We start from the raw sequence: 22480 nt of genomic DNA on the forward strand, positions 1-22480 counted from the left end.
CCTGATCATATCCAGTCATGATGCTGATGCAAAGATCTCCTAGCCCATTGCTTGACCATATCACCCCTCTCTTCACATCTCTCCACTGGCTCCTGCTTCTTTACTGCATCGAACATATGTAAGAAGGGTCAGAATGAGCTCTCCCCTGATATCTAGTGATAAACTGGGGGGAAAGAGCTCAGGAGCAGACTGTTTGCATAGATATATGTTTTCTGCCTAGGGTATCAGCAGTCAGACCTTCGCTGACAAAGTGATCAGTTTTGGCTATTTGGGGTTAAAATTCACTTTAGTACTGAATGCAGGGGAAATGAAATGTTGTTCTCCTCATTGTATGAGTAAAGGGCAGAAGGACTGTAATTAACTCACCCTAATTTAAGGGGATCATCCTAAAGTTAACCTCACTCACTAAGTGTACGGTTGTGATGCCATATCCAAGTAAGGGTCAGAGACGGTAGGGACAGATGTTCCTACCTGGTAGTGTGGACCTGTTTAAAGCGTCCCAGAAGCCATTTGACCCTCCCTCCACAAGTGTTTGAAAAGACAGAGCTGACTAGACTGATTTGAACTGGAACTAAGCTCACTGACAAGCTGATCTAAGGAAGACCTGGTATAGAGAGAGTGGTGAGGTGACAATGCAGAAGGGTAGCAGCAGAGAGGTTCCCCACTAGCCAGTGAATTCACTACAGGGCTGAAATCACTGAGAAAGGGACTAAGTGGTGGAATCTCAGAACACAGCACTGCAGGTACAGAAAGCAGTGATGATGGCAGCTGTCAGCAGCAGCAGTTACATGCAGAGACATTGACAGAGACAAACAGCAGCAGAGACTGCAGACACACAGATGGGCAGAGGTGAAGGCATCACTCAACCATCCTCTCCCCTCAGGGCGGGAGGTAAACTCACCCAAACACATCCCTGGGCTCTGGGGACATTGCTGACCTTGGACAACAAACTGAGTGGAGTGCAGCAGAGGAAAAATGTTAAAAAGACATTCATCCCTTGGACTTTCATACTGCAAGGTGGGAAACTGAGTAAAAGGACACTGCCCAAGATACTGTGGGGCAGGTGTTTTACTCATCAGTTGTGTACATTCAAGTAACTGTTCTAGCGTTTTCCCAAATTAATGCTGTGTTTTCATCTCTTAATAAAAGTTTTATTTTATTATACATAGATTCAGTGCTTGCGACAGGGGAAATGCTGCCTCTGAAGACACCCAGAAATGGTATTTATTTTTTCAAGATTAGTCAGTGGTAGTCAAGTGATTTCTGTTTTGTATTGTTCAGAGGAGCCCCAAGGTATTGAACCCAGCCCTTGTTGCTGCCTACACCACCTGGCAGAAGCATTTCACATATGCTAGTTGTCTTCATTTTACATTGAAGGCCTATCCCCACCTACCTATTGAGATGTTGATTTCCACCTCCAATCAGAGAATGCCTGTCATGACAGGGACATGGGTGGTCAGACCTAGTGGTCAGAGCAGGAGTCAGGCTGGGTCGAGTACCAGAAGGCCAGAGTCCAAGACAGGCCAGAGTGCAATCCAAAATCTTGACAATGGTTAGGCCTTTGCTGTGCTGAGACCACTGCCCATCATGGTGACCAATACTGTCATACTGTATCCTTGCTCTCCCTGTCTGTATCCATCTGTTGTTTTTTGTCTGCATGTGGTGTGGTGACCCATAGTGCAACAAGATAACCCCTGTATGCACACTGGACAGCAATTGACTCAACTGAGAAAAAAGAAATACATGCTTAATGGACAGAACATTTCAGCTCACTTCTTAATCACCCTTCCAAAATTTCCAAGGACACAATTAATGCTCTTCTACAACATCCATTAAAAGGAGAACTCGTACTAGCCCCCACCTTATGAGAATACAACAGCAATCAAGCAGATGTCACAAAGCAAAGCACTCAGACTTGATGGCATGCTAGCAGATATCTATAAGCAGGGTGGCTACCACACTGGAAGGCATCTCATATGACTCTTCCACATTATTTGGGAGCAGGAGTAGGTGTCACAGGATTTTAAGGATGCCAGCATTGTCCACCTCTATAAACATTAGGGTGATATGGCAAACTGATAATCATTGTGGCATTTCCCTACTCTCTGTTGCTAGGAAAAATCTTGCATGGGTTATACTGAAGACTTAACACCTATCTTGTGGAAATCAACTTTTCTGAGTCCCAATGTGGATTCTGGTCTGAATGGAGCTCTACAGACATGATCTTCACAGCTCATCAGCTTCAGGAAGAGTGCTGGGAGCAAAACTGTGGTCTTTATATGTTGTTTACCAAATTAGTTAAAACTCTGGACTCTAAAATCATGAGGGACTCTGGAAATTTTTGTTTATCTCTGGATGCCCTCCAAAATTTGTCATTTGGTCCTTCCATGATGGGATGATGGCCAGAGTGGTGGAAAATGGTGAGATGCTGGACCTCTTTCCAGTCATCAATGGCACCAAACAATGTTGCCTGCTGGGTCTCTAACTCTTTTCCATCCTTTTTTGGATATGCTTATGGATGCATTTTCTGACATTGACAGAAGAGTATTTATCCAGTTCTGCACTGATGGGAAGTTGTGCAATCTGAAATGCTTCTCTGCTCACACAAAAGCGGCAGGTTTACTCATTAAGGAGATTTCATTTGCTGATGACTGCACTGGTTGCTCACTCTATTGATGACATTCAATTTATACAAGATCACTTTGCTAGGGCAGTCAATCACTTTGGTTTTAAAATCAGCTGAAAGAAAATTGAAGTACAGTACCAACCTGTACCCAAGGATGCATATGTCTACCACTTATTAAGATCAACAACACTCCTCTCAATACAGTAGAGAAGTTTTGCTACCTAGAGAGTATGCTGTCACAGAATGCCACAATTGATGACAAGACTACCCATCACATAGCCAAGACCAATTCTGCATATGGAATGCTCACACATCACCTATGAAACAACAGGGATGTCAAAATAAGCACTAAGCTAAATGTCTATTGGAGAGTCATGCTTACAATGCTTCTACATGGTTTTGAGACTTGGATAACGTATCTCTGCCACATTAGGAAACTTGATCAGTTCCATATGTGCTGTCTTCAGCCTGTTGGCAGAATCAAATGGTAGGACAAGACTCCCAATACTGATATCCTTAATTGTTGTTGGATGTCTGACATTCAAAGCATGCTCATTAAAGCTCAGCTACATTGGTCAGAGCATCTCATTTGTATGGCCAAACTGAAACTACCAACAGCCATACTTTATGGTCATCTAAAGCAATGCACTTGTTTTCCTGGAGGCCACTACAAACAATATACAGACACACTGAAGTCAAACTTGAAAGCATGTCAGGTTGATCCCATAACTAAGCAAGATGGCTGACGATTTGTCATGTTGCTGTTAACTGCTTTGAAGCAAGGTGCATTAACACCTTATGTGAAAAACGTGAATAACACAAAGTAAGGATAAAACAGCCTACAATGGTCACGGCCAATCTTGCCTGTCCCACATGTAACCATGTTTGTGTTTCTCTCATTGGTCTGATCTCACACATACATAGGGTTACCAGAGAGCAACTGCGAAAAAACGGGACAAGGGGTGAGGGGTAATAGGCACCTATATAAAAAAAGTCCGAAAAAACAGGACAGTCCCTTTAAAAATGGGACATGTGGTCACTCTACATACACATGTTCACCTGTAACGTTTGCTGAATCCTTGTCCATCGACACTGACATGAGACTCCATTATCATCTTACTTAGGTTGTAATCTCTTTGGGGCATGGACCATTGTCTTCTTCTCTGTCTGTACAGCATCTAGCACAATGGTGTCCTGGTCCACGACAAGGGCTCCTAAGTGTTATGGCAATACAAATAATAATAAAAAATAGTAACATCTTTGTGCCAGTATTCTGCAAAGACATACATGTGAGTTTCACTTCTAAGCCTGCAAACAGTCCCACTGACTACATCCAAAGAAAGAAAAGTCTGAAAGACAAATTCAGCATGGTATTCTTTGGAAATATTTTTCCTCCTCTACCTTCTAACCTTCCAACTACCCAGTGCTGGCTTGAGGCTGTTAACCTTTGAGATATTTCCATGGATTGAAAACTTTAGCTTTCTAATAGGTTATACTATGGATATCACACTTTTAAAAACAAGACATAGGAATCCTCACACTGAAGTCATGGCTTATCCCCATCCCAACTATAATTTTTTATACAATATTGAAACATTGCTGGCGGAGTGGAGGCTGGGTCTATGCCAAAGCAGTCTTCATTGCCCATCTGCCAAATTTTCTAGCAAGTACCTTCATGCATTCTCCCATGCTTGCCCTTATGCTGAGAAGCAGCGCCCAATAAAAATGTGTAAAGTGATCACATTATCCTCCATCAAATCCCCGTTCAAGTCTCACTTCTACCATGACACTTACAATAAAACTTGATAATAGATGACTGGCATCTAAATGTGGATTTCTGAGTCTAACTTTAGGCTCCAATTAAAAAAAAAATTATTTCTAACTACAGTGAAGAGAATTTGTCATGTACAAGAATGTTCTATAAGGCCCCTTTTCTTATCCGTATACTGCAATTATAGCACCTCTTAAAAAAGACAAGTGTGCAATTAAAAAATATATATAGCGTAATAAAGTACTGATGTGTATCAGAAAAGAAGCAAACTTTGTTTTATGTACACTATAATTAGTAATCACAGTTCACTAAATTCTTGCATTATGTCTCATTTTAATTTGTGATAGTTAACATGTTTTAAACATAAGCTTCAGGCAACATTTAAGTGAAACCTTCCTTGAGCTGCTTGACTATTTTGCATAAAATCTTGAGCAGCAGCCTCAAGAAATTATCACCTATTTAAAAGTGAATGTGGCCTAATAGTCCATTAAAGAAACTAATTCAACATAAAGACCTCAATTTTGCTAAATAATTTTTAAAACAAAATTTTAAGACAACTGCTGAAAAATTAGTAGTTCCCAGTAATGCTCTAGTATGAAAAGGATACACCCATTCCAGTTTAAGCCTCTTGGCTGGTAGTTCTACTTTTGCTTCCAAATTGTAAGATTCCACTTGATCTTTGGGCATGTACATGGTAACAGGACGTCCACGCAGAAACATTTTTACATATCCTTCTTCTACAAAAAGGGTCAGAAATGTTTAGAGAGTTACACATAAACACATCAGCAAAGATTTCTCCTCCAACTGCTCCCACCTGTCATTTCAGTGAATAATATTTTTGCATAATATGGCGTTTCAAACTTATATTATAGGACATGTAGCTTTTGTTTTTGTTCTAGTCACAAACTAACGCTAGATAGGGGTTATCAAACAAAGGGCATGAAGTCCCCTTTTAGTCTAAATATTTTGAGACTAGCAGCAAACTCTTCAACCAGACTATGCAACAAAGAACTATAGAAATGAAAAGATTAAGACCAAACCATTACTTTCAGGGAAAATTAATACCGTATGTACATATTTCCTTTTTGTACCAGAACTGAAGAAAAACACCAAAGTAAAAATTACAATTAACGCAGGAATGCCACTTAAAATTCTTTTATTTAGTTTTTGATGGATATTTACAGTTCTGAGCATAAGCTTCTAAAAATACTTAAACAGTTAGTTGCATTCTTTGCATCTCAGTGTAAAGATGTACTTTACACTTGATACATAATGTGAAAGGTACATCACATATAAACACAAACAATTAGTAAAAAGAATCATGCAGACATACATGCAAAAACAGTTAAGTGTTTAAAGCATAGCTAAACATTGAAACAGGAATGACAAACTGACAATACATTATAGAAAGAAAAATGATGTACAGCAAAGAAGCTACAAAACTGAACTTTGCTAATAGAAAGTAAACATTTAGAGGAGAAAACCCTAGAAATACTGTAGTAGGGGGGGGTCTTATAAGAAACATGTCTGAGAACAGAAGCATGAATTAATAACAGATCTGAAAGTACTGACTTGGGGATTTCATGGGACTTATAAAACTAGGAGATCTAGGAAATGGCATGAAGGTCTGACTAGGACTTTTAGAAATTGGCAGGGCCAAACATGGTCTCTTGTGAACTTCTGGTGAAGTTTGTCCAGATTCAACACTTGCTGGCTCCTGCTGCTCCATCAGCAGATCAAAGGATTCAGCCTTGTTCTCATGTGAATCAAGCACTTTTGGAGTCAGTGACATCTGTAGAGTTACTAGACAGAATAATCATGTGCACAGAGGAAATGGAAGGGCAGAAGTAACAAAATTATGTAAATAAAACTTATACAATTAGGTATGTTAAAGTTATGCTAAAGATTTTCAAGCATCATTAACACACATGCCAGTATTAGTTTAATTTTAAAAACTAAAAGCTGTGTTTTAATGGGAGTACATGCAGGCATTATTGGCCCTAGTCTTGTTTATATCGAGAATTCATTCAATAAAGAAATGTCATATGTTTAAACTATATTTTGCTATTGAACTGCAGAAATGTATATGCTCAGGAAACCTAGTTGTTGTGCCACAGCACTGCTCTTGCATGGTGTCATGTATAATTATGGCACTATATTAAAAAGACTAATAGTTTTTTAACTGAGATTTCTAGTGACAGAATGGAAAACAATGTTAAAAGTGAACACAATTAAAATGTTAACAGATGTGTGGAGTTCAAGATGACTGATAATACTGAAGACATGTTTGGATATTTATAAATAATTAGATTTCTAGTTCTCTACCAAGAAACAAAATATGCTCTTGCACTGCACAAGATCGATAACTACATCACTGTTCATATTAGCATGTGATACCCCTGTGATTAGGCTGAGAATATATTACCAGCACTAAAGATATTGAGGCATTATGAGACTGTACATTTGGAAAGGTAACAGATTTTAGTGATGTCAACTCTTATCGTGATTATTAAAAGGCAGGTAAGGGAGGAGATTATTAGGTCTCTCATTATCATTATTTGGTCAGTTGAACCATAGTGACTTTTACAATTTTGACTACTAAAGTACATAAAATACTGCACAATCCTTTCCCCCTACTTTCCTTAGCAAAGGTCTTTAAATATCAGATCACTATAAAACTATAAATGTGAAGAGACAGAGGCATCAGAGGACTAGAAACAAGAACCCAAGGACCAAATTTTTACATAGCCTGTATTTCTGCACCCACAAATTTTGTGAGCCCAAGCAAATGCAGGTGCATTTTCTCCTTTTAGGCAGTCATTAGGGCTGTCAAGTGATCAAAAAAATTAATTGCAATTAATTGCACTGTTAAACAATAATAGAATACCAGTTGTTTAAATATTTTTGGATCTTTTATACATTTTCAAATATATTGATTTCAATTACAGCATAGAATACAAAGTATACCGTGCTTATTTTATATTTATTTTTATTACAAATATTTGCACTGTAAAAAGCAAAAGAAATGGTATTTTTCAATTCACCTCATACAAGTACTGTAGTGCAATCTCTTTATCATGAAAGTTGAACTTACAAATGTAGAATTATGTACACAAGAACAAAACAATTAAAATTGTAGAGCCTACAAGTCCACTCAGTCCTACTTCAGCCAGTCGCTCAGACAAACAAGTTTTGGTTAATGGACAAACAAGGAGATAATGCTGCCCACTTCTTGTTTACAATGTCACTGAAAGTGAGAACAGGTATTTGTAGCCAGCGTCGCAAGATATTTATGTGTCAGATGCACTAAAGATTCATATATCCCTTCATGCTTCAACAGAGGACATATGTCCATGCTGATGATGGGTTCTGCTTGATAACGATCCAAAGCAGTGCAGACTGATGCATGTTCACTTTCATCATCTGAATCGGATGCTACCTGCAGAAGGCTGATCTTTTTTGGTGGATCGGGTTCTGTAGTTTCTGCATCAGAGTGTTGCTCTTTTAAGACTTTTGAAAGCATCCTCCATACCTCGTCCCTCTCAGATTTTGGAAGGGACTTTAGATTCTTAGGCCTTGGTTCAAGTGATTTAGCTGTCTTTAAAAATCTCACATTGGTACCTTCTTTGCGTTTTGTCAAATCTGCAGTGAAAGGGTTCTTAAAATGAAAAACGTGCTGGGTCATCATCCGAGACAGCTATAACATGAGATATATGGTAGAATACGGGTAAAATAGATCAGGAGACATACAATTCTCCCCCAAGGAGTTCAGTCACTAAGTAATTAACACATTTTTTTTTTAACAAGCATCATCAGCATGGAAGCATGTCCTCTGGAATAGTGGCTAAAGCATGAAGGGGCATACGAATGTTTAGCATATCAGACATGTAAATACCTTACAATGCTAGCTACAAAAGTGCCATGCGAACACCTGTTCTCACTTTCAGATGACATTGTAAATAAGAAGCAGGCAGCAGTATCTTCTTTAAATGTAAACAAACTTGTCTCTCTTAGCAATTGGCTGAACAAGTAGGACTGAGTGGACTTGCAGGTTCTAAAGTTTTACATTGTTTTGGTTTTGAGTTCAGTTATGTAACAAAAAAAATCTACATTTGTAAGTTGCACTTTCACGATAAAGGGATTGCACTACAGTACTTGTATGAGATGAACTGAAAAATACTATTTCTTTTATTTACCATTTTTAGAGTGAAAAAATTTATAATGAAAAATAATACAAAGTGAGCACTGTACACTTTGTATTCTGTGTTGTAACTGAAATCAAGATATTTAAAAATATAGAAAAACATCCAAAATATTTAATAAATTTCAATTGGTATTCTACTGTTTAACAGTGTGATTAATCACAATTAATTTTTTTAATTGTGATTAATTTTTTTGAATTAATTGTGTGAGATAACTGTGATTAATCAAAAACCTTAGTAGTCAGATGTCTTAACGCTAATTGGACCTGCAATTGAACCCACTTTTGGTTATAGACATAAAACTGCATGATGAATACACAGTGGTGGGGTTGAGGCCCCTTCCAAAATTTAGTCTTGAGAGTAAAAGAGTCATTCCTTTATAAGGGCTTAAACTTAATTGATGTAAAGCTAAAAGAGGCAAGTCAGTGAAAAATTAGTTAAGCATAGGCAATTTCTAAAATCCAAGACAAGATCTCTGGTTATACCAGAGAGACAAGTTACAGACATGTACCAACTGTGCATATTTAATGTTCAATTCAATTATGTTTCAGAAATCAACACTATACATTTACTAAACATAATTCTGTATTACTATACTGTGCAAAAAAGCATTTAAAATGAATTATACACCTACTTCTGCTTACTGATAATTCAGACAAATCTACAATCTACCAAGGAAGATATAAGCAGAGGGAAAAACAATGTTTCGATAAGCATACATTAGATTTGCAGCAAAACAGCAAAAACAGGGCAGGTTCTATATCATAGGGCATGTCAGCAGAGGTGCAAAACAGCATTTCAAACACAGTGAGACATCCAGGTGCTGCCATATAGCTCTCTCAACACTGAATTTTTAAAAAAGTCATTTACCAAAGTCAACCAAAATCTAAATTATAACCCATTGTTATCATTATAGTGCGTCCAAGGGTTATAATTCAGTCACTGTTACATGAATATTTTTAACCTTACTCAAAATAAATTGAATATTTTTAACTTTGCAATAAAAATGTATATTGGCTGTATAAAAACACAGCCTCTGTCACCCTGGTAACAGTTTTGCTTAGAGAGCTATGAGGTTTTGGAAGTGACGCCTACCTTTGCAGTGTGTCACACGGCGCTTCCCTTGTGATTACAGAGACAGAGACAGAAGTGCTAGATAAAGATGGGTTTGAGTACAGTCAGGCTCACCTACACCCCTGCTCTATTAGTTGTCGAGCTGTATCCTCTTAGAGGCTAACCTGTTGCTTGACAAAACTTTGACCTATGGACCATTCAGTGGATTGTGTGTAACTGCATTCAAAACTCTGTTTTTCTAGCCAAGAGTAATACATTCAGAGCTATTTTATCATTAAAAGATTGATTTAAGCTCCATTATGTAACTTTATGATAAAAAATAATTCAATATTTAGGAATACTGGATATACTTTGCTTAGAAAAAAACATGTAACTGATTTCACTGGGAATTTTGTCTGAATCAGAAGGATAAGATCAGACTCACGTAGGTTAAAATATTCATTTAAATTATGAATCTCAATGGAAAATTTTGAAACAAAGACTATTAAAGCCAAATGTGCTTTTTCCAGGAAAATGAAAAAGAAAAAAAGTTACTATGAGACAAAATTACAAATGCAGCATATCAGAAGCTATTTTCTTGTTCAAGAACTTAAGTGTCCATGAGAGGGAATTGGGCTGTGATCCAGAGAAGCAATAAGTACACGAATAGTCCCAGTGAAATCAACAAGACTTCTTAAGTGCTTGATGTGAGGCACAGGCTTATGTGCGTTGCTGGGGGCCTTGATTATCAGCCCAAGAAACAGAAATCCTCCATCTTTAACTTAAATTATGATTATAGTCTGAAAAGTAATTATAAAAACACCACATGCTGAACCAGCAGATTTGTTCTCAGTGTGCATTCCATCACATTTGCTTATTCCAATGACAAAGTAAGTTTTTACTAGTTTTTACTTTTGCTTGGCTCTGCAGAACCAACAGGGAAGCAAGCTATACTCTATTTTGTGTCACATGCCATCAACAGGATTGATAGTAAAGTTCTAATGGTAGAGGCAAATAAACTCTGTCCTTATTTAAATTTAGAACGTAGCCTGCAGAATCTTATTGATGGTGATAATGCATGAGCAGGAAAGTAAAGAACATTGACTTTCAAGTCAAAAGATGAGCTTCCAGAACTTCAGTTAAAAAAACAATATTTTTATTGGTAACTTGGCAATTTTGCTCAGGAAAGAACTGAGACATAAATATGAAATCTCTTAATTGCATTCGCTCATTTTTATGAGAAGAATCACACTTAAAATATTGTATAATGCAGAGAGCCATAGTCTGACCTTCACATATACTTCAACCCACAAAAACCTTAATCCTGTTTTGAACAGGAATATCTCTATTGGATAAGAAGGTAGTTTTCATTTTCATGGCTTTTTATTCTTGGCCTTCTTGCCAAAAATGGATTCCAGTCACAGTGCAGTCCCATTGGCCACTAAGAAGTAGGCCACCAGTGGTCTGTAAGTGAAAGGCTCTGAATCCTAATGCCAATTTCCCTGATAAATCACTGTACAATAAAAAATGCATCAGCACGCAAGTTATCTCTTTAGAAATGGAGAAAAATAAAACAGAACCTACCTGCACTGAACATTGGTTCCTTGGGTTTGCTGTGAAAATAATCAAGGAGTTCTCTTTTAAAGTTTGCCATGCATACAACATTTTTCATATGCCATAGTAATAGTTTACATAATTTTATAAAACCAATTAATTAAAAACCACATACAACATGTGGACATGTTAAAAATAACATTTTCCTTGTAGTACCCTGCTCATAGATGCCAAAACTTTTTTTCACATTTCTAATACAACCATTTTCACATCCCGGGGATCCCAGCCTCTCACCCACTAGATGTCAAGTTTTTTTCCTTTGAAAATCTAGTCCAACCATGGCAGACGTTAAGTATCTCTAGCACCTACAGTATCCCATCATTATTTTGCTCATCGGCCACCAACGCTTGTTGGTCCAAAAACAGTATACAACTACACCAAAAAAGATATATTTTTAAGGAGTATCTGTATATCAGTATGACAGAGGGCCTGGGCCTCTGTCCATAATTCACAGTTCATTGACAATTGAAAAAACATAACTGGGAGAGTATTTAAGTATTTATGTACCCTGTCCATAAGCGGGCACAACCAGCCAAACTCATCTGTGAAAGGTGGTATCTAAGCTAGGTCAGTAAGCCTTTGAAAGGCGACTACCAACCATTGTTAAGTATTTCCTCTTCTTCAGTGGATCATCTCCCGGAAGGTGGAGATTAAAGCTGTTGACAAACCCAAGTGAGTGTGTGTGTGTGCGCGCGTGCGCGTGGATATGTGTCCAACAAACTATTTGGGAAAATTCAGGAGGGGATTTAATAAGCATGTCTGTGGCGGAGAAGAAAGGAGTTGCTATCTAGACACTAAGTGCAATGCTGACAAAGGGACCAAAGTGGTGATGAAGTACTTTAAAACTATCCTCTGTTCAATACAGAATAGGCATCTCATGTCTGACTGCTGTATCATCAGAAAATCCAACTTTTCAATAGTTGCTTATTTAAAATTAGTAACTTCATTATTAGGGCCGTCAGTGTGGAGAAGAGGGAAACATTAAAAACATCACATACTTCTCACTGTTCTTTTTACCACTAGAAGAACTGCTGGTGGATCCAGTGCGATTGCGGCTGCCTTTGGAATCTCCATAGCTTTCCCTTCGACCTCCTGGGGATACACGTTCAGCTGAGCTGGTTCTTTTGACAGTACTAACAAAAAAGGGAGTAAGTTATACAGCAGTACATATAAAAGTATTTTATTACAAAAGGATTTTGATAAACTATACCTCAGAAAGTTTAATTGAACTTTTATTTCTAAGAGCATTAACATAACTATTTAACAAATTATTTTCCAGAACAGATAATATTTAGGTTACTAAGAACTGAACTGCAGCAGTCGGACTATTTTGCTGGGTATCTACTGCAATGGAGATTAACATGGCTGCCTTTTTGCTTATTTTTCAGTCTACAAGAGGTGCTATACTAATATCACTGATGCCAGTTGGAATATCAACTGCTCAGGTATATGCAATACATAGATTTCTGAAGCAGAATATCAGAAAGGTCACACTTACAATTTTTGTGTATCAGTCCAAACGACCTAAATTTAGAGAATGGAGTGATAGATTTAAAAAGAAAGTATAATGTGACATTCCTAGCCATATTACATAAAGTAGGTCAAATTTTGAGCACTAATAAGCTGACCATCTCTTTTCATATCCATTCAGCCTTTAATTCAGTATCAAATACTCTATCCTGTACTTTCAACCTAGTTTTAATATACCCAAAGGTAATGAGTAAACTGTGACCTCTTAAATATTTCTGCAGTTTCAGTCACTGTCTTGTCAACATGCGACACTTCTACTTACATTTATGAAAAAAAACATAGACCCTAAAAAAATCTTTTTCCCTTTTCTTCTGTGAGGGAGTTTTCAGAGGGCTAATTTCTCCTTCCAACCTTCCTCCAAACATCTCTACCATGAGGGATTTGCATGACTCTTTAGTGTGCTCTCAGCATCCAACTCTCTTTAGCTAGACAGAAGACTCAACCATAAACAGTTTTAGTAACTAGTGAAATAGATTGGCCACTTAAGACTTCATATTGAAAGGGGGGGAGAGATTACTGTGGTCACTTCACCAATTTACCAGACCTGAACCACTATTCTTTAGCTGCTAAGTTGCTACCTAACCAAGCACTACTCTGAAAGGATGTCTCCATTTTAAGTTCTACACAGTCAGAAACATCAGATGCATCCTGGAAAGCTTTATATCAGCTACTATATTCTCTCTTTTGGAGCACCTGAGAGTGGTACAAATTGTTTTGGATACATTCTGATACAAAACCCAACCAAAATGTAAATTATTAAGTTGAAATAAAAATATTCTTTTGGGTGATGAACTAACATAGAAAATATGTGGGTTGCTAAGCTGCATAGGTAGGTGCGAAAAATAAATTGCCAACAAGGAAGAGATGGTAGTAAGAGATCAAATCTTGCTTTCGTTTCAGAAACCAGTATGTTTTAGGCTGGCCCTGGGTGAAAGGGATAAAGGAGGAACACTCAGAGCAAGCTCCTCCAACCAATTAGATAAAATATTGGCAGCCAGACCATAGTGAAAACATTTTAATGTATAATGTAGTCTATTTTAATGTTTCTCCAATTACAAACTAAGGTCCTGATCCTGAAAACATTTACTCTTATGAGTGCCTCTACTTGCATGAGTTGCCCACCAAACTCCATTACACCAGTTTATAAAATTAAACCTATGTTTGTAGGATCAGGGCCTATCTTCTGTATTAAGTTCACTAGCTAAGGGAATGAAAAGGTAACATCACTTTAAAAATGCAATTTGTTGCATTAATATTAGATAATTAGTAAGTTACAGAGCACATTTTAATCTCATTTTAAATGTCAAAAACCTAGCAACAAATATTAAATAACTTCACTACCATCTATAACACAAAATGCTGTCTTTTTTCTGGAGAAAGAAATCATTTAAAAAGTGTACTAACATGTAAGGACAAAAACAATGTTCTTAGATAAAAATATTTTACAATTCATATTTTACCATCAATGTTAATGTTTGAATATGCCTTTAAATATATTGTGACAGACCCAAACCGGTGGGGTACAGGGAGTCTGGTCCTATTGGTATCCAGGAGGTGGGCGGGCAAAGCCCGCCCACTTCTAAAGGACCTCCCCCTAGCCTAAGGGGAGGATCCACAGGTCTGTGACACCAACTAATTCCGTGGGACAACTAATGAAAAAACAGGATCGGGAGTGAGGTCACAGGGCTAAATGAAGGGAACCTGATGGGGACACCGAGCAGAGAACCTCGGACAACGCCCACTGCTCCTCGAAGGCATCAAGGGAGCCAGCGGACGCTGCCCAGATACAGGGAGTCTGGCAGAGGGCAAATATACTGGTCACTGGATGAGTAGTTTTCTGTTCCCTGAGTGACCAGACCAGGGGCTGTACTAGAGTAATCAGGAACCTGCTAGAACCAGTTAAGGCAGACAGGCTGATTAGAACACCTGCAGCCAATCAAGGCAGGCTAATCAGGGCACCTGGGTTTAAAAAGGAGCTCACTCCAGTCAGGCAGGGGGAGCCAGAGGAGAGGAAGTGTGTGTGAAATGCTGGGAGCGAGAAGGTGTGCTGCTGGAGGACTAAGGAGTACAAGCGTTATCAGACACCAGGAGGAAAGTCCTGTGGTGAGGATAAAGAAGGTGTTTGGAGAAGGCCATGAGGAAGTAGCCCAGGGAGTTGTAGCTGTCATGCAGCTGTTACAGGAGGCACTACAGACAGCCGCAATCCACAGGCCCTGGGCTGGAACCCGGGTAGAGGATGGGCCCGGGTTCCCCTCAAAACTCCCAACTCCTGATCAGACACAGGAGGAGTTCATCCAGACTGTGGGGAAGATCACTGAGGTGAGCAAATCTGCCAATAAGTGCAGGACCCACCAAGGTAGAGGAGGAACTTTGTCACAATATGAATATTTTCAATTTCACTTGTAAAGTTCTTAAGCTCATCCTGAAAACAAAAAATTACAAGGACAAGAGAACTGAAATTAAGAATGCTGTCTTTTAACTGAAGCATTGTCTTCAGTTAAAAAATGTGTGGCAACTTGAGAAGTCTGAACCTTATTCTCAGAAAAGTTCCATATAAAATTGATGGCTAAGTATGACACTGCTATTTACTAGCACAGGGGTGGGCAAAGTTTTTGGCTCGAGCGCCACATCTGGGTGGGGAAATTGCATGCAGTGCCATGAATGTAGGACTTGGGCAGGGGATTGGGGTGCGGGAGGGACTGCAAGGTGTGGGAGGGGGTGCTGTGCACAGGAAGGGGCTCAGGGCAAGGGGTTGGAGTGCAGGAGGAGTGTGGAGTGTACGAGGGGGCTCAGGGTAGGGGATTGGGATGCAGGAGGGGTGCGGAGTGTGGGAGGAGATGAGGGTAGGGGGCTGGGGTACAGGAGGGGTGCAGGGTGTGGCTGAGGGTTGGGGTGCAAGCAGGGTGCTGCAGGTGGCTCAGGGCAGGGAGTTGCAGTGTGGGATGCAGCAGGGGTTCAGGATGCGGGCTCTGGCCTGGCACCACTTACCTGGAGTGGCTCCACTTACCTGAAGCAGTGCCAGGGTGGCAGCGGCACACACCGGGGCCAGGGCAGGCTCCCTGCCTGCCTGCCCTAGCCCCGTGCCACGCCGTTACTGGAAGCAACTGGCACCACGTCCCTACAGCTTTGTGGGGGGGGGGGGCAGAGGGCTCCACGCATTGCCCTCACCTGTGGGTACCTCCCCTAAAGCTCCCATTGGCCGTGCTTCCCCATTCCTGGCCAATGGGAGCGACGGGGGGTGGGGAGGGTGAAGAAGGGTGCCGGCAGGCGAGGACAGCGCACGGAGCCCTCTGCCCCTGCCCCCAGGAGCCACAGGGACATGGTGCTGGCTGCTTCTGCGAGCGGCATGGGGCCTGCTGCACCATGGGGTTGGCAGTCCCATGGGCTGCATCTGGTCCGTGGGTCGTAGTTTGCTCACCCCTGGATTAGTACTATTTCATCAGTTATGATACAGTATGTTAGATATTAATACTAACCCATGCATGCTAATACATCCTTTGTGCATCCTAAATTATGATCATGTGCCAAATTCTAACCTCAATTACACTTCTGAATAGAAAATAACGGAAAACCACAAGAAAAATAAGAGAGAATGCTCTATTTTAAGGGCTATTTCAGGGAAACACCATTTCCTTTAGCATATCATGTATTTTTCTCTCTCAAGTGGATATTTCTACTGACCTCAAATATAGAATGCAATTATCGTAAGCTTCAATTTAATGTTTAAAATATTACTTAACAGTTTTAATACATTTAAATACATCTTAAAATAAGGGATGAATGGTCACCAAAAGGGATAAATCAATGAAATAAAGGCTGGTCCCTTAAAATGAGGGACTGGTGATCACCCTAGCTCTGAAACCTCTATTATTTTATAGGACCCAAGGGAGAGCTAGGCATTTCACAAGTACATGGTCCCTGCCTCATTGAATTTACGATTTAGATTTTAGCCTTGAGAAAATAAACAATAGTGACAGGCAGTAAGGAAGTGAAGGGGCAAGAAAAGTTAAGGGTTATGGCAACATCATCATACTGTTAAATCAATATAAGCATGCACGTATTTTGGTAGGTCTAATACCATATTTTTATATAATTAAAAAACTAAGGTGCTACAGTGAACACTACTGACATGCTTATTCTGGACATAGCAGACATACTGACACTTCAAGTGGAATTTAAATGAGAAGCATAAGGATCACAGAAACTAAGACACTGATTTATAGGGGTGTACAAGAATAATTGAGTCCAGAATTTGGCCTTCATAATTAATCTTAAGAAAAGGTAGTATTTAACGGTGCAATACCAGGACAAAAAGTTTGACTTACAATACTTAGGAAACAAGCTGCAATAAGCAATTATGTTTGAAGGAATTTGCATTATGAAAAATCATCACTATAATTGAGATAATATTAGCATGAAAAGTAGAGGTACTATTACTGAGTTAATTACTTTATAAAAGTTCTGGTGCATTTAAACACATTGGTTATGAGTATATGTTGCAAATTTTATTTCTGAGAATACTAAAGGTTGTAATAGTTAATACAATTATGTATTAGGATATAAACACCACCACTAAAATAACCCTCCTGCATAGACTGAGCTATGATATAAAGGAAAACCTACTGAACTATGACACTACAATACTACTAAGAATCCCTCACCTTACAGTAGTGTTTTTCAGTTTGCATGCATTGAGAAGACTCACAGACCTGTGTAATCCATGACTGAGAGGTGCATAAACAAAGCAGAATAAAAGTGAATACAAGAAGTGTGGAAGCAAGACACATTTAAAACAAACTTACAATTAAAGACACACATGACTGCACATTCAAGATATGAAAATACATGCAAGAATGAAGTACCGTGGATTTTATTGGCTCCTCAGTCAGATGTGTGGTCAGTTCAAAATAAGTATTTATAGTCCAACAATTATCCATGCACGACAAGAATGTTTAGCAATACTCTATATATACTGACCATCTCCACAGCTTCAACAAACAACCTAAGTCAGTGTTTTTCAAACTGGGGTCGCCGCTTGTGTAGGGACAGCCCCTGGCGGTCCGGGCCAGTTTGTTCGGCCGGACCTGCGGACAGGGCAGGTAAACAAACTGGCCCTCCAGGGGCTTTCCTTACGCAAGTGGCAACCCCAGTTTGAGAAACACTAGCCTAAGTTCTCTTAAAAATCAGTGGATATCATAAACAAAATGGATAATATCAAGCTAGAGAACAAGATGCTATTACTAATAGCCTAGCAATAATAAGCTTAAGAACATAAATCGTCACACATACATACAATGCAATGGTGTGGTAATGGTACCAATATTTAGGATGGTTGCATTGATCTGTGATGAAGTCACAAGTGAGATAAACAAGGCAATGAAATCTTATGGCAGTAGTGCCTTTACAGCATATTATCTTACATAAAACTATTTTACAGATATTTGAGAGGGTTTAAAAACACTGAAGTAATTTTTAGTATCCTTATACTAGGAAAACAAGGTATTGTATATTTACCATAAGTAATACCAATGCCCCAGGGGTCTGTAGTGGGAACAGTCCTATTCAACATATTAATAAATATTCTGGAAAAAGGGGTAAACAGTAAAGTGGCAATATTTGCAGATGATACGAAACTACTCGAGATAGTTAAGTCCCAGGCAGACTGTGAAGAGATACAAAAGGATCTCACAAAACTTGGTGACTGAGCAACAAAATGGCAGATGAATTTCAGTGTTGATAAATGCAAAGTAATGCACATTGTAAAACATAATCCCAACTATACGTTAAAATGATGGGGTATAAATTAGCTGTTACCACTCAAGAAAGAGATTTTGGAGTCATTGTGGAAAGTTCTCTGAAAACATCCACTCAATGTACAGTTGCAGTCAAAAAAGCAAACAATGTTGGGCATCATTAAGAAAAGGATAGATAGTAAGACAGAAAATATCATATTGCCTCTATATCAATCCATGGTATGCCCACATCTTGAATACTGCATGCAGATGTGGTTGCCCCATCTCACAAAAGATATATTGGACTTGGAAAAGGTTCTGGAAAGGGCAACAAAAATTATTTGGGGTATAGAACGGCTTCCGTATGAGGAGAGATTAATAAGACTGGGACTTTTCAGCTTGGAAAAGAGATGACTAACGGGGGATATGATAGAGGTCTATAAAATCATGACTGGTGTTGAGAAAGTAAATAAGGAAATATTATTTACTCCTTCTCATAACGAGGGGTCACCAAATGAAATTAATAGGCAGCAGGTTTAAAACAAAGAAAAGGAAGTATTTCTTCACAAAACTCACAGTCAACCTGTGGAACTCGCCAGAGGATGTTGTGAAGCCCAAGACTAGAATAGGGTTAAAAAAAGAACTAGTTAAATTCATGGAGGATAGGTCCATGAATGGCTATTAGCCAGGATGAGCAGGGATGGTGTTCCTAGCTTCTGCTTGCCAGAAGCTGGGAATGGGAGACAGGAAATGGATCACTTGATGATTACCTGTTCTGGTCGTTCCCTCTAAGGCACCTGGTATTGGCCACTGTCAGAAGACAGGATACTGGGCTAGATGAACCTTTGGTTTGACCCAGTATGGCTGTTCTTATGTTCTTAAGTAACTTCATAGGACTCAGAGGGAGAAGAAAACATCTAAATGTACCCTGAAATAGCTTTTCTATTACAAAGATCACAGCTTTATAATCTAATATAGTGGGCTTTTCCAGAACTAGAACAAGTGTTGCTCCACCCTGGGTGGAAATAGTTTTTCCCAAAAAGCATAAAGAGCCTAATTCTCGACATACACAGTCCCAAAATATTGCGGCTTAAGCCCATCCTGAATCAAAGACCAGTCTTACTGGGCAGGTTGGCGTGGAATTAGGTAACTTGTGTAACAGGGTATTTAAAGTGCGCAAGATATTTGAAGTTGCTCAGAGGTTCGCAATATTAGAATAAGTCTGGGTGGAAATGGGTAAGTGGAGAGAGTGGAGGTGCAATGGTCAAAAGGTATCTGACAAATTAATTCATCACATATGTATTAAAGGATATGTTAAACATACTATGACTGTATGGTATATAGATATCTATATCAATAATAGTTAAGTGTTTTGCTAACTAAACAGGAAACCTGGGCTCTGTTAGCCTGGCTTATGGGCGTAACTCCAGAAGAAAATATTCTAGTTGGCTTACTGAAATTTCCAAAGTTTATATTGGTGTAATTCCATTGACTTTAACAAAGGTGCCCTGATGTACAAACATCAGAGAAGAGAACCAGGCCTGCTGTATCTATATTTCCACTGGAATTTTTCTCTCTCTCTCTCTCACACACACACTCTCTCTCTCTCTCTCTCTCCCCTAAATGAAACAGGAATCTAATAGTATTCAAGTTCAAGCTGAGCTTTCAGACCCACAATGTTGAAGTGAGGTCAAAATTTGACTCAGAAAATTTGCCAAACCCAATTAATATAATTTTAAATGATGCACAATTCGGTTAAAACTCTAACTAAAGTTATTACAATACTTATAATAGTATATTTCACATTTTTGTCTTACATGCTCCCTCACCTTCATTTAAATTAATTAGAATAAATTCAATAACTCTTTTATGGCTTTAATTGCATTATGCCTTTGAGTGTGATGCATTAATATCTTCTGTCGTTAGTGACACAATGTAATAGATTAGTTTTGCCACCCAAAGTTCACTTTAGAGAGAATGTTTGTGTTTGTTTTCCATTTAAAAACTCTTTCTTGATATTTGAGGGTATTAGAACAGAAGAATTAATTGAAACTGCATATTGATTTTGTATTTATGCCAGTATAAAATCATTGTTGCTCCAGTACAGAATGTAGTACATTAATTCCAAGAGAGAGAGCAATTTCTCAGAGGGCATGTGTTGCTAATTTAGAAGCAACAGGAATTTATCATATTTAAGTATTTTATACTCTGTACAGAACCATGCTTTTTATAGTGTTCTTTTCTGTACCAGTTTCTTTATTTTGATCGCCAGTCCTCACAGTTCTGCCCTACTGTGATATCTTACAATCTCCTCAAGCAGAGAGAATGAGTGATTGTTTCCTTTTGAAAGCTAAGATATATATGCTAGTCTATAGACTGCACCAGAATCCCTACTGAGCAAGATATGGCCTGTATTCTTTTCCCCTATATTTTCTCCTCTTTTACTTTTGTCTAATGAAAACAAATCTATCCCAGATCAGCTCCAAAATCTAGATTTTAATTGGGAACACAAAGCATTACCAATTTGTGGTGGATTGCTTCTGGAATATCTAAGTTTACAAGCAGCTGAATGTTTTCAAATCCTTCAGTGTAAAAAGAACAATGATCTTTTGTTTTTGTTTTTACTAGCTGAAGCCAGCATAGAATGATTTCTTTAAAATTACACATATTATACCAATGAAGGAACAAGTTAAGCTTCTAAATGCAAATAAAGAGTTATGGAAAAAAAGTTCCTTTTTGCTGATACCTTTTCATTTGTATCACACACATGCTCTTCCACAGTATTTTAATGTGGAATGGCCCAATATAAATGTAAAATAGTTAATGAATTCATTTTTCTCACCATTTGTAAGCATAAAATATTTATTCAGAGTAAAGCTACTCCAAATATGGAATATCTGGAGCATAATTTACCACAAAAACTGGGAATTCTACCAGTCAATTTAGAGGTCAATATCAGAAGCTTTCAGCAGTGGACAATAATCTACAAAGTAAAAACAGTCTTCCTTTCACAGTAATTCATTGAAGAAGTAATTTTTTAAAATATCTCCTCCTCCTGAAGTTTAGTTACAATGATGAACTGTAACACTGTACAATATACATTTCTGAAAGACAGACCTAAATAAATTTGAAACTGGCAAATGCTATATTAAAACCTACATTTTAGAATCTATAAAGTGAAAATTACCTATAACTACATTTGTCATTATATCATTTCAAAAAAAGATTTTTTAAAAGAAACAATTCTCACATACTATAGTACTTGAATTTATAAATTACATTTCTGTGAGAATGAGAGAAATAACACTGTCTTAATAAGCATCTAGTTAACAGGAAAGATTGCCTATGTCTACTGTTTCTTCTCCCATATGGAGGTGTCTCAAGTTAATTTCTCACTGTTTATTTAAGATCTATGGGTGAGACTCTCATCCCCCCTCTGGCCCCCTTTCGCTGGGTAGAAAGGTCAGTGAAGAATTTCCATAGAACAAAAACTGAGGAAGACAGCCACAGGCTGTCCTCCAACAGAGGATATGCTGGGGGAAAAGCTATGGAAAGATAAGGCTGCAGCACATAGCTAACACAGAAGAGATTCCAAGGAATGATGAGGCATATAGGCTGCAGGGGTTAGCCTGTGGGGCTGTCAGAATCAGGAAAGTGCCAGGATGATTTAAAACCCATTTAGCCACCCCCAGCCCTGGGCTGCAAGTTCTTTCTGTTCTGCATCTCTTAGCCCTGGTCTACACTACAGGGTTAGGTCGAATTTAGCTCCATTAGGTCAATTTTATAATGAATGCGTCTACACAAGCAATCCCGTTCCGTCGACCTAAAGGGCTCTTAAAATTTACTTCTGTACTCCTCCCTGGCGAGGGGAGTAGCACTAAAATTGACCTTGCTGGGTCGAATTTGGAGCAGTGTGAACGCAAATCAACGTTATTGGCCTCCGGGAGCTATC

The 22480-nt window shown here is 38.6% G+C and overlaps 1 protein-coding gene across 7 annotated transcripts in view; it reads right to left on the minus strand.

The window, feature by feature from the left end:
- EML1 (EMAP like 1) overlaps nt 1-22480 on the minus strand; it is a 215518-nt gene that overhangs the window by 50900 nt on the left and 142138 nt on the right. For 3 of the 7 annotated variants that reach the window (XM_030558764.1, XM_030558761.1, XM_030558765.1), the window contains exons 4-7: nt 12265-12399; nt 11237-11265; nt 9695-9721; nt 5005-5134 (exon numbers count right to left, since the gene is read on the minus strand). In XM_030558764.1, coding sequence (XP_030414624.1) covers nt 5005-5134; nt 9695-9721; nt 11237-11265; nt 12265-12399 — 321 coding nt within the window. Of the gene's footprint in view, nt 1-5004; nt 5135-9694; nt 9722-11236; nt 11266-12264; nt 12400-17457; nt 17521-22480 lie in introns of those variants that run through there. The other 4 variants (XM_030558768.1, XM_030558767.1, XM_030558766.1 and 1 more) reach the window with 3 other exon arrangements.

Source organism: Gopherus evgoodei, chromosome 4, assembly GCF_007399415.2.
Source record: "Gopherus evgoodei ecotype Sinaloan lineage chromosome 4, rGopEvg1_v1.p, whole genome shotgun sequence".
In the NCBI taxonomy this organism is placed as follows: domain Eukaryota; kingdom Metazoa; phylum Chordata; order Testudines; family Testudinidae; genus Gopherus; species Gopherus evgoodei.